We start from the raw sequence: 13,034 nt of genomic DNA, 5'->3' as shown, positions 1-13,034 counted from the left end.
AAAAGAAAAAGAAAAGAAAAGACAAAGTCTATTAATTTTGCTACTTTCATGTTCTGATGTTCTTAGGCAGGTGGAGAGCTCCAAAGGGATCGCATTGATCTAATATTGTTCCTGGATTACCGAATGAATTCATGGAGGCAACTGGTATAAGCTTTTGTTGATTCAGTTCACTCATTGGATCATGCAATCCCTTCGGAATTTTCCATCAGTAGCTCTAAATTTATGTCAAGCCTCCTGCTCCTGGTAAGCCCCCGCCATGTTTCTACATGTTTTTTTTTTTTTTCCCTCCTGTGGAAAGCATGGATTTTTATGAGTAAGATTTTCTTCCCCCTGTATTTTTATGTGTTTTCAAGTGTATATATGAAACTCCCATACTGTATCGGCCGGCATGAGCTCCTCCAGGATAGTATATATGGAATCCGCTAGTATGGTAACGACTGTGTTGAAAGTGGTTTTTGATTTGTCGATACCAGGGTTAAAGGCAGTGCTTCAATTTTCGTTTACAGAAAAACTACTGCTCTATTTCACAGCATGAAACTGCCGAAAAAAGTTTCTGGGTCTGGTTCAAATACGGACAGATTCTCTAGCTAACACTTTTCATAGCCTTTTTGCAGGAAAAGCAGGAGACTGATTCCTGAGTACTCAACTTACACACTTCAAAATTAAAACTGTTTTGTGTTTAGGGCAGCAGATCACTAGATTCATAGATATTTGCTTTGCTTTGCTTTGAATTAGTGGATCTCTATGATTTATCAGTTTGAATCATACCACAGAATCTAACCTGATTGGTATCCACTAACTTGTTAAAATCTTAATTTTAACAAAAAAATCAAAGATCATGTAAAGTAAATCGAAATCTCTTAAACAGTTACGCAAACTAACTTAATTACTAAGAATCTCATAAATACATATTCAAACCAATAATATAATTCACATCATACAGAATTGTACTGGAAAATACATAACTGCTGATACACATATGAACTTGTAGTACTAAACTTTAATTGCTGTGGAAACTTGTACCTTCATCATAGAACAAATAGGTTCACAAAGTAGATGCTGTAGCTGTAAAGGTTTTAGCAGTAGATTTATATGTATAATCCCTGCTTCTTAATTAACTCCGAAAGAAAAGCCATGTAGATATGCCGTTATTAAAGAGTCCAGCCACCTTCTCTGATACATTAATTCTTACTACCATTCAGCTTAGATAAATAATTAACTTAGGTAAGTCAGAGCTCAACATCATTGGGGTTTATATATAATACATATTATTGTATAATACCGTAGTGTAAATTCATGTCTTAAGCCTAAATAAGATTTGGTTTTAGTTTTTCCATGGCAGAAATATATCAGCTCATGGCCGGCCAGACATATCCTGCAGAACCACAGGTTAGATTCGAGATTTTTATCCGACAACATTTGGCAAAAAACCAATATGAATTCCCCCATTGACAAACCTGTCAATCATCATTGTTGGATTTTTCCGTTTCCATTTTCCATATGATATTTGTCTAATTGTTTTGTTACCGGGTTTGTCTTTATTAATATACTAAATGGACATGGCAACTGTGGAACACGAGTGAATGATAATTCATCTATCATTACAGTGATTAATTAGTCTATACAATATCAATATTTTGTCTTCAACAATGATGTATAAAATGTTGCCATCATCTAGTATTTTATGCCACTACAGATTAAATAAATCTCTTTCAATTACGTACAACTTTGTTTATACATTTATTATACGAGTTCATGTATATGTTCTTTACAAAAATTAATAAAACTCTAAGTTGATATCATTGCTTGGGGGGCTAAGTTCAATGACATAGCTCATTCAGTAATTAGTACTTTGATATTCTAATTAATTTACCTTTCAATTGTTCTGATCAATTGCTTCTTGTTGATAGATCTTGTATCTCACCAAATCAAAGTATTACCACTGAAACCATCAATATACTTGTTTCGTTCTCACGTTTTCCCTTTTGAAAATCAAATTTATATGATCATTTTTTTAAAAAAAGTTTATCATGCAAAACTTAAAAGTGACTTTGACATCCGCTGCTAGGTTCTAGTTCTTCTTTCCGAGCACGTTTGCTATTGGACTATATGTATTTCTTTTCCTCTAGGATTAATTTTTATTGAAATTCCTGAATCCAGTGATGATAAATGGATTAAAAAACCTATAAAAATCATAAAGATTAGATTTCAATTTTGCTACATACACAGCTGTTTGAACCCAACAGCCCACAAGTTCTAGCTAAAGCTATTAATGAAAATGTTTTTCAAATACAAAAGTAAAGCTTCTATTGTATATTGATTAGAATTTTCACCATCCAACATCAGGAAACCAGAAACTATATTCTCGTGATTTTATTTTCTTATTTTGGCAAATCTCAAGTTCAAACTTTTTCATATATCATTAACAATCCAAAGGGTGATTCATCATTGATAAAAAAAATAAAAAAAAATATTAAAAAAAAGCATGTAAAATCCTATGAGCCACTTGACTCTCTCGCCAAGTTACGCAAAAGTTGTAGGCAAAACTGGCTGATCAACTCTTTCTCACGGGTCCACAATTTTTGCTGTGGCATCAAACGATTGGCCATTTGGCCTAAAACTGAGGTGGATAAATGCCTTTTGAGCTGCAAATATCTCTATATTTTCGGGGTCTTATCATGTCGATTCTTGTCAGATACCTCCATGAATTTTGAAATGGCATTGTTAGGTGCTGTACTACATATTGTTCTGGCACACAAACAAAAAGTCGTTTCCGGTGCCTTTGTTTCAACAATCCACCCGTCCATCCTCTGATATTTCTTCCATTGCAATATTGACTTGAGAATCGGCTGAACCAACGTGTTTAACTTTCGCTTGGAAAAAACACAAAAGACAAGGCAAGGGCCAGACTTGATAAAGAACTCGTTACAACTTAAAATGAAACTATGAATGTTAAAAACCAAAATTGTCATTATCATAAATGGTATAGACTGTAGAGAACATAAAGGCCAACCTACCCCATGCGATATGGAAAAAGTTCTGCCCAGACAAAAAGCCCAAGCCTAAAGCCATGGTAGGATACAAATAATTTTTTTTTTTTTTTTGTGAAAGATAGAAGGATGCAAATATATATTCGATATTATTTTTAATAAAGTTATTGAAATTAACAAAAAGAAAAGCGAATAAATTGCTTTACAAAGTAAGTATTTATTTTCTTTGAGGATCAATATATGAAAGTTAGCTACAAATTTATATTGACAGCAAGACTAAGGTGGGGAGGGAGAGGGAGAGGGAGGGGTTTGGGGAGAGAGAAACTTAAGGTGGGGAGCTTAATTCGCCCATTTGCCGACATCAAGACTAGATCCGGCAGCGCGAGAGAGAAGGAGAAACATGAATTGAAAATTGAAGAAAACGATAAGAAAAAATAAAGAAGCTTATAACCTAATCTTTCTCATTTCTTCTTTTTTAACCTTTCCTGGATAATTATGGATTGATATATTATTTTTCCTTTTCCTTTCCATTTTTTTCTTTTCACTATTTCCTTTTCCTTTTTCAGAAAAATAATTTTTTATAATTTGATAATTTTCAAATTATATCTTTTACTTTTAACTTTTTTAATGTGTTTGAATTAAATATCTTCTATAATTTAAGTATGAAAATTAATACTTATGATTTATGTAATTTCAATTATTAATTATTTTATTTTTGAATTACATTATTATAGTTTAAAATTTTTATTACACGAGCATTAACACACGCCATTGACCTTACAATGAAATACAAAAATTTAAAAAAATTAAATAAAAATATTTCTTTTAATAACACATATCTGCAATTAATAACGTCATGTGAACAACAAACATATTAACGGTAGAGAAAGTGACAAATAAGAAAATTGACATCATATAATTAAATTATCTCAACTATTAGTACATTGGATTCAAGTAAAGTTTTATACTACGAACAACTAAAATTCAATATTTTTTTTGAAGGAAAAAATCATTTATTAAAAGTTGATAATATTCGTAGATATAATCCTTAACCCTTCTCTTATAATGCAAACTGACATATATGGATTAAATTTAAACTTTTCTTTTTATACAGATTAAATGTTAATGTTAATGGAACAGCAGGCATTAACAAGCTAACCAATTCTCCACCGCTAATTCAAAATAAAATTGTGACAGACACCTTCACGCCATGCATCTTATAAATGTTTATCCGAAATTATGGAAATAAGTCAATAACCGAACTCGGGGTACAAGTCCAACATCAAGTCGTTATATTTCAATGAATTATAAATTCCACACTTACATCATTTCTTTCTTTCTTTCTTTCTTTCTTTGATATAATAATGGCAATTTTTCTATCGTTTCAAATAAACGTGACACATGACTTTCATTTAAATTTAATCGGAAATTATTGCACATAAAAGAGGCAAACGCGGGGCACAAGTCAAATGAATGATGTTTGAGTATTTCAATGAAATGAACTTGAACCTAAAAAAAATGAAATATTGTTTCCAAAAGTTTGGGACCCAACTTTATTTTTTATTCAAAATATAACTAAAATTAAGAGCCTAAACCCATTATTTACTCCCTGATAGTGGGAAATTAGAGGGAAGTGCCAAAGTCCAAAAAGAGGTCTAATCGGAAGATAACAGACTCCACGCCAGTCTAAGTGCTAACGAGAAATATATGTACAAGTTTCTCCTTTCAAATTTGAATCTTGCTCCGTAAATGACGCTGTCGCGGAAAAGTCTAGATCTTGGGAGTTAATTAGCAGCCTTTGTGAGAAGAATTCTCTTCTGCGACATGATTAATTTCTCTTCTTTTCCACAGTTAATTATCAACTAATTAACCACTTCTTACACGTTGCAGACGAAAGGAATTAACGGAGAGTTCCCACCAACAAATTACCTATATAATTCCCCTTCTTTGACCTTGACTAGAGTTGGGTTTTGAAAGTGGTCTCCACCGCCGCTTTCCACCCTTTCAAACCGGCCGGATATGCTAACATAATGGTAAATCTTTTAAAAAGGAAAAGCCTTTTGTGCCATGTTTGTCACGTTGGGGAAGCTGACTTTTGTGCAGATGGGATGGCTAACGATGTTTTGGGAACCACATGATGTCATGATTTGAGTTTTCGTGTTTCTTTCCCAACATGTGAAGCCTGAGTTTCCAAGTTACCTAATTCACCGATGGAATACACCAATTATCAATTTCTTAGAATATTAACTCGTGCAAAACTTGATGACTTGAAATGCTGCAATTATTGACAGAATACCCTTAATGACTAGCACAAATTAAAAGGCTGCAATGTGAATGAAGCCTTGATGAGGCGCACACCAGCTATAAGCACAAACGGAAAATAGCCCTTCAAAAAAAAAAAAAAGCAAACACGGAAAATATTTGCCTCTAACCTACCGAGCATCATCATACTATTCTCCCATGGGCTTATGAATAGATGAAGTATGTAAAGTTTCTCTCAAAATTGTTTTCAATAAGGATGAGAAAAGGGCCAGTGTTATCTTTCAAGTTTGTTGGTTCAAGATCAGCCCCCATTAAATTGCAATATGTCCGTAAACGAATTCATAATGGCAAAAGAACATTTCTTCTAGTAATATTGCCGGGCTCAATGAGAAAAGCAAGGAGTACAACAAATGGTAAAAAAAATGAAGTTCCCAGTAATTATATAAAAATTGGAAAGCAAAACAAGAGAGAAGCATTTTCCTAGTAAACGGTCGTGTGTCAAACCTTACGACTGACCAAAACAGTTAACTTTAACTGAATAGTTCTTAGTCTTAAGCAAAATAGTCATAGCAATAGTTCTAATTCTCACTGAAATGCACCCAATCAAGTATTAAAGGTTCAACTTGGAATAACGACCCGTCCAACTCTGACAATATAAAATATTAATTTCTGTTTTAAGAAGCGTCGTACCATAATGTGGCATTCGCGCGCCATTGATAGCGGCGGTAATTGACTCGATAGACCACTTGTTTCGAAGGACATATAGAAACCTATCCAGCAGGGCCACTTTGGGGTCCAATAACGACCATTTCGGTCACTAACATCTAAAGTAAGGTTTGTGTCGATTTCTGAGTTTGAAAAATCCTGGTGTCGTGGCTGATTCTCCTAGCTGAACTGCTAATCCAAACCAACTATAAAGGACCCATTTCTACCCCCATAACACTTCACAGCGCATTCCTCTCATCGAAGCACACAATTGCTACAAAGTAAAAGCCTTAGATACCCAAAAAATCTCGTCTTTCCTCTCCATTAGAATCCATGGCTTCCAACTTTAGCTTGATGAGGACCTTGGCCGTCCTAGCTCTTGCATTTGCCTTGTGCTTGCAAGCCACCATAGGTTCTCAAATCCAATACGTATCATATTCTTTTGCTTTAAGATTTAAAACACACAGCTTAAGCTTTAACGTAACTATTTTGGTGCGTGGTTAATTGCAGGGGAAATAACATGTGAACACCTTGACCAAGACACCTGCACATACGCGGTGTCGTCCACAGGCAAGCGCTGTGTGCTGGAGAAGCACGTCAGGAGGAGCGGTGAGGAAGAATACACCTGCCGCACGTCTGAAATTGAAGCTGATAAGATCAAGAACTGGATTGAAACCGACCAGTGCGTCAAAGCATGCGGGCTCGACCGAAAATCCTTTGGCATCTCATCAGATTCCCTCCTCGACTCTCGCTTCACAGAAATGCTTTGCTCCCCTCAATGCTACAACAGCTGCCCCAACGTCGTCGACCTTTACTTCAACCTGGCCGCCGGTGAAGGTAACATATAGTGTAACGTTAATCTGTAGTAGAGGGAGAGAGCATGTGTATAAGGTCATCATCTATATAATACAAGAACAATAATTTTATTTATTTGTCAATATGGCAGGTGTTTTTCTTCCAAAATTATGTGAGGCACAAGGAGCAAACGCACGCAGAGGAATGGCTGAGATCCGAAGCTCAGGTATGGTTGCACCAGGACCCGCCAGCGGTGCGAAGTTCTTCGGAGTTGCCCCAGCAATGGCGCCGTTCTAGATCCTGATTGAGTGGAATTTATTATACAAAGACTTCACAAAAGTTTAGTTTACAATAAACGAAAGTTGCACTAGGGGTTTTAGAAAGCAGGGGTCATTTGCATGGACCATCTTACTTTGGTGTATACAGGCCAATAAAGTGCTACTTTCTATCAGTAGATTTCATTATGAGGTTTGCTTTTGCTTTGTTTATTTGCTTATTGTAATGGGTATGACAAACAAAATTACATGTGAAATATAGATTAAAAGAGTTATTTTAATGTGATATGACTATTCTTTGCATTTTGGGTGTAGAATGATAGAAAAGAAGACCAAAAGAAAAAAAAAACTTCATTTATAATTGTCAAGACGCAAATGGTGATAAATATTTCCACTATTAGACTTCTACCAAGACTACATCACCCACGAAAAAATAAAAAATTTCCTTTCCGATTACAAGTTTTCTTATTTTTATTTTTAAGTAGTACAACTTATTAATAACATAAGGTGATCATTCACAAAGCATAATAGTAGGCCTAGCTCCTTGATGAAGCCCGTAAAGTTTGCGCTCACATGCTTTATCTTGGAAGACTTTGCTTAATTCAAGTGATAATGTCATGTTTATTCGAGACTTCAAGTGATGATATCATCTTGGTAAAGAGGAAGGAAAGAAATTAAGGAAGTGGAAAGAAAATAATATTTCTTTTCTTCCATCATTTCATTTAATAGGAAGCAAGTAGAAAGGAAGAAGAAAAATGGATTTGTAGTTTTCTCTTCCCATCAAGTCTAATCCTTCTAAAATTGGAAATTAAGAAATTAAACATTATTTTTACTTAATTAAGTTAATTATTTCATTTGCAAATTTCTTTTGAAAAGATTTTACTCAATTTTATTCATATTCTCTTTTTTTTTTCTCTCTCTCTCTCTCTCTATTTTTCATCTTTTACCAAATTCAAAAAAAAAAAAGAAAAGCAATTTTCTTTTTCCTCCTTCATTTATTATTTCTTCAGTATATACAGACAATGTAAAAATTACATCGTTTTAATTAACATAATATCTCAGGAAAACTTTTTTTAAACATTAATTTTTTATTAATAGTTCTAGAGCTAGTACACCATAACAAGTCTTGATCCATAACGGAAGAAGACAAGGAATCTAGCCTTGGTGAAAACGGCGATTGAAAATTACACCAATAGCTGCTCACAAAGTAACTGGCAGCATAAGGTCAAAAGCAATTGCTCAAAAACTTAGCCTTGGTCTTTATTTTTTCAGAAGCAGAATATATCAATTAATTTTAAAAGTGGGGGTAGGGGTCTCACAAAAAGAACCCACAGCAACATCAAAATCATTCTGCGGGAAGGGAGCTACTTGGGTAGACCAGCAATAAACTCGACGAAATGGGCTTAAGGCTAGCCTTGGTTTTTATTAATGTCTCAAACAAAATAAACTCGTGGACATATTTCTATGATAAAGTCAACTATTTAAATGGGACGTGTTTATTTTCCTAAAGTGTTAAATGAAGATGGACTACTCTACTGAAAAAATATTTCCTTTCATATAAATATATAGATATATAGATATTAAGAAACGTAACCGAATTAAATTGGTTAGAGAATAGAAAGATAGTAAAAAAGATGATTTAAATTCAACTCGTATTCTTCCGACTTATCTTAAATTGGCACGGCCATGTGAACCTGATTCAATGGAGGCAACCTAACTAGAGGCGAGGCGGTTCAAAGTCCAGACGAAAGGTAGTTAATTCAAAGGCTAAAACCTTATTTCCCTGTATAACACTTTAGTGTAGAGACTAGAGAGTTCCCTTCTTACGTTTCGGTAGCCTCCATAGATTCTAGTACTGAATTAGTGACAGTACCTTGCTTACTTAATTGGGTGGGCCCTCCCCCGGGACTAAACCGAAAAAAGTCGAGATGCCTCAAGTGCTAACTTTTCACGAACATCCATTGATTAATATCTTCATTGCTAAGCATAAGAATTAGCTAGAAACTAGAAAAAGGTGAATTCGGCCCAAATTGAAATCCTAGAGTTTTAGTGTCCAATTAAAACCCAGCCCAAAGACATTGTTCGGTTTTACCTCTTTAGCTTATCATTTTCAAGTCCAACACTAGTTTTAGAATTTGCTTCAAGTTATAGAAGATTTTTTTGGAGTTTGGATTGTGCCGCTACCATTAGAAAAGTGGAAAACATATGAAAATCTTAAAAAGAATGACTAAATATAATTAGATTAATTGTAAGTGGGTTCTGATGAGCTTAATTATGATAACTAGAAAAGTACCCGCACTATGCAGCAGGTTTACAAAATTTTATAAACACTTAGATGTTAAAAATTATGAATCAATGACAAGAATTGTAAAAGCTATTATTGATATAATCCTGCTAATTAATATTTGATATATGTACAATTTGTCAATAAATATACAAAAACTATCATAATATGTACAAAAATTGTTCTGTATTCTCAATGAGCAAGATGTTGTCCAAAAAAGAAAAAAAGATAATAATCATGCTAATTAATATTCGACATATCTACAAATAACATCTATTACAAAATGTAAAAAAATTGTTCCTATAAATCGATGAGCAAGCTGTTTTGAAAAACAATATAAAAGTTCAACAAAATTACATGTACTATGGAATCATTTTTATCAAGGAAACCTAAGCATGCTTGTCCTTGATCTAATACACCATCCACCATCAATATTACTTGTCTCTTGAACCAATAACACAGTGGCAATTAGGATAAAAACCATAAAGATTGAAAAAGCTAAGTTGGTGGTGATCATATAAATCTTAACGGAAAGGATGCCCCTTTTATATTATTCTTAATTAGATTATCTAGTAATTGTTGCTATTGAAGAGAGAAGCGATTACATAGTTAAAATAGCAAAGAAGAGATAAAGAAAACTGAAATCAAAAGTTTTATGAAAAAGAAAATTCAAAAACAGGAATTTGGCCACAAAATCTTCTACACCAAAGTTTTGATACAATAACTAATAGTAATGTCAAAGTCCAACCATTCACAGCATTAGCTTTACCCTAGTGTCATAGAAAGGCTTGGTTCATTTTCAGTGTGAATTATAAAGACGCAATAACAGTTTACTTGCACAACAAATAACAAATCATAAATGTAATTCAATAGGAAATTAGTAATTTTTTAGCCTTCATACTTTTGACACATAGATTGCCTCCTATCTAGGAACTTTCAAATTTAAGAAAGTTTGAGAACTATATAACTATTAGTTTAAATGGGCAGCTTTTATGACTGTAAGTTCGCTAATGGAGATTAGATACAAAATTTTAAAAGTTCTAGAACGTGCACCTCTAAATTCCATTAGGATCCTCTACAAGTTTTAGTCAAATTCAAACATAGAACCATATAAAATGTTTGATAAAATACCTACAAACATATATGGTACATACTATGGGAACTAAGAACCACATGAACTTTAGAAAATTTAAATCACATGTAAATAGAGCTAAACTCCAAAAGTTTAGCAGTGTTTTGAAGACAATATACATATATTTGTAAAAATAAATTTCTGAACATGACAACATATGCAATTAAGGTCTCAAAAGATTTTGTGAGTCTAAATCAAATATCTATAAAGCGTGATTTCTACATATATATTTTTATTTGGTTTTAAAACAGGAAGTAGATTTAACAGTCGGGCCTTCTGTAAAAGAAAAGAGTTAGCCTTTAAGAAAAAAAATAGTTTAAATATGAGAAGAACACATGAGAGTCAAATATGAGTAGAACAAACAAATTATAAGAGAGTAATTGGGAAATTTGTATACCAATATATCAACCACGATGATGTAGTTGAAGTAAATAAAAAGAAACACTATCTAGTTTCCTTTCACTTTGTCCACTAATTATCAAGGAAGAAGCATCATGAAAGTGAAAATTTTAAATCCCTTGTATGGGATATAGAAATATTGCTAATTTTTTTATTGGTGAGATGCTTTCTATTAAGAATAAATTAGTGATTGTTTAAGTAATAATCTACAAAGTTTTACAACAAAAACATGTCTCTCTTAGTTGAATGTGATGCTATAATTCTTCATTAAATTAGATGATTACCTTAAAAGGAGAACAAATCTAATCTCATGATAATAATATGTAACTTTTCAATGATAAAATAGTCAAATGATGGTCCAAACTATAAGAAAAAGATGGAAGACTCTGGATTTATTTATCCCTTTAGCTTTTGACAATGCTTGTGCACTTATGTCCTAGTATATAATTAATTCAAACACTAATATATATAGATTTCCTTGCACCTAAAGCGACACAGAAACAAAATTGACAATATGAAAATCTCAGACATATCAAGAAAATCCAGGCAAACTACAAAAGTTATCAAAACAGATAAAAAGGAAGTCACAATAACAAATCTCAAGGTCCAAATTGAATGACATCAACTGTTAGAGAGAAAGCCAAAGGAAACATCACAGTTACTTCAAGTAATTGATATACTCCGAGTTTTTAATACTTTTGCTTAACATTTCAGTCGAATGTCAGCTATGGAATTCTTTTCTTTGTTTTTTCTACCATGAATTTAACTAACATTGAAAGTTGAAAGACCCAAGAGCTATATAATCAAAAACACATTCAGGATTAAGAACCCTATATAACCTAGAACTACAGTAAGCTTGAAATAAAAATGAATGTAAACGGAAGACATGGTAAATGACCTACAAAGCTGATTTTGTGACCAAAGCTATGAATCTACATAACAATGAATGTAAACGAAAATGTTTAAGTTGAATAGCCTTAGAGAATGGGCCGCTGAGTTGCAAAAATCATATGAGCACAATCCCTTATTGCACAAATAGACAATAAGAAGAAGAAGAAGTAAATCGAGGTCACCCTTTTGTTCACTCACCAGGTGTGTCTTCCAGCATTAGAAGATAAAGAACACCAACCAAACTTGCAAAAACAAAAACTAAAAAAAATCAGTAAAAGTCAACATAAAAAAAAGAGAAGAAAAAGGAAGAAAATTGGTGTGAATGAGAGAGGGGGTTTTTGGTTTTTTAACGGAGAAAGAGCGTTTGAGTGAAGAGTCTGAAAGAAGAGACAAAGAGAAAGGAAAGGGAGAAAGAGAAACGAAGAAGAGAAAGTTCTAGATGGGAGAAAATTTTTCAGTTTGGATCGGGGTACCGACCTCTTCAAGCATGAGACGGCAAGCATGACGAAAAGAGCGATGTGAGGAAGAAAAGAGAAAAAAAAAACTGAAAAATCGAAACCCTTCAAACATGTTAAAACATCAAAAGACAGGTGTCAAATGTAGAAAGCATATGTAGCTAAGATTCATTTTCAGTTTGGATCGGGGTACCGACCTCTTCAAGCATGAGACGGCAAGCATGACGAAAAGAGCGATATGAGGAAGAAAAGAGAAAAAAATAAAACTGAAAAATCGAAACCCTTCAAACATGTTAAAACATCAAAAGACAGGTGTCAAATGTAGAAAGCATATGCAGCTAAGATTCACTATAGTTTAGATTTAGATCTTTGATAATAATTTATTTTAATTATAGTTTTTTGAAAACGGTATTTTATTCTTTCATTACCAGCATATTATCGCATCATGTACATTATTTATATATTCCTTTTATTATTATTTTTTAATTATCTTGACTTTTGATCAGCTTGATTTTTAATTTGATCGTATTATATTACATTTGTGATTTTAATTAGGGTTTAAATCACAAACAGAGAAACATCGCATGCCTTACAGGTCTTTGAAACTGGTAGTTAAATATACCCAACAATCACAATTTAAGGTGTCTTTCTGGATAAAAAAGTTGTTCTTTACACTTCATTTGTTTAAATGGCAATGAAAAACTACGAGCTCCATGAGAATACAGGTGCTAAGGGTCATTTGCGTCCAGAAAGTCTAACCGATAATGTTAATGTCTTTGTCCAAATTTCTTTGCACCAATACGACAAGGATTTTCTTTTCCTTTTTCCTAATTTCGTAATTTATTT

At 33.1% G+C, this 13,034-nt stretch overlaps 1 protein-coding gene and 1 long non-coding RNA gene across 2 annotated transcripts; one reads left to right on the top strand and one right to left on the bottom strand.

The window, feature by feature from the left end:
• The first annotated feature begins 6,186 nt into the window (after window positions 1-6,186).
• Window positions 6,187-7,330, top strand: LOC18605572 (PAR1 protein). The gene is made up of 3 exons (XM_007038641.3): window positions 6,187-6,369; window positions 6,468-6,794; window positions 6,904-7,330. Exons 1-3 carry the CDS (start codon window positions 6,291-6,293, stop codon window positions 7,047-7,049), a joined length of 552 nt encoding a protein of 183 aa, XP_007038703.3. The 5' UTR covers window positions 6,187-6,290; the 3' UTR covers window positions 7,050-7,330.
• A 4,406-nt stretch (window positions 7,331-11,736) lies between these two features.
• LOC148763812 (uncharacterized) lies at window positions 11,737-12,368 on the bottom strand. The gene is made up of 2 exons (XR_016025249.1): window positions 12,211-12,368; window positions 11,737-11,975 (listed from the first exon to the last, which is right to left on the bottom strand). It is a non-coding gene; the product is annotated as an uncharacterized LOC148763812 (long non-coding RNA).
• Window positions 12,369-13,034: the final 666 nt, after the last annotated feature.

Source organism: Theobroma cacao, chromosome 3 (genome assembly GCF_053813885.1).
Source record: "Theobroma cacao isolate CCN51 chromosome 3, ASM5381388v1, whole genome shotgun sequence".
NCBI classification, from domain to species: Eukaryota; Viridiplantae; Streptophyta; class Magnoliopsida; order Malvales; family Malvaceae; genus Theobroma; species Theobroma cacao.
Note: the sequence above shows the minus strand (reverse complement) of the source record. Positions and strands in the feature narration are given on the sequence as shown.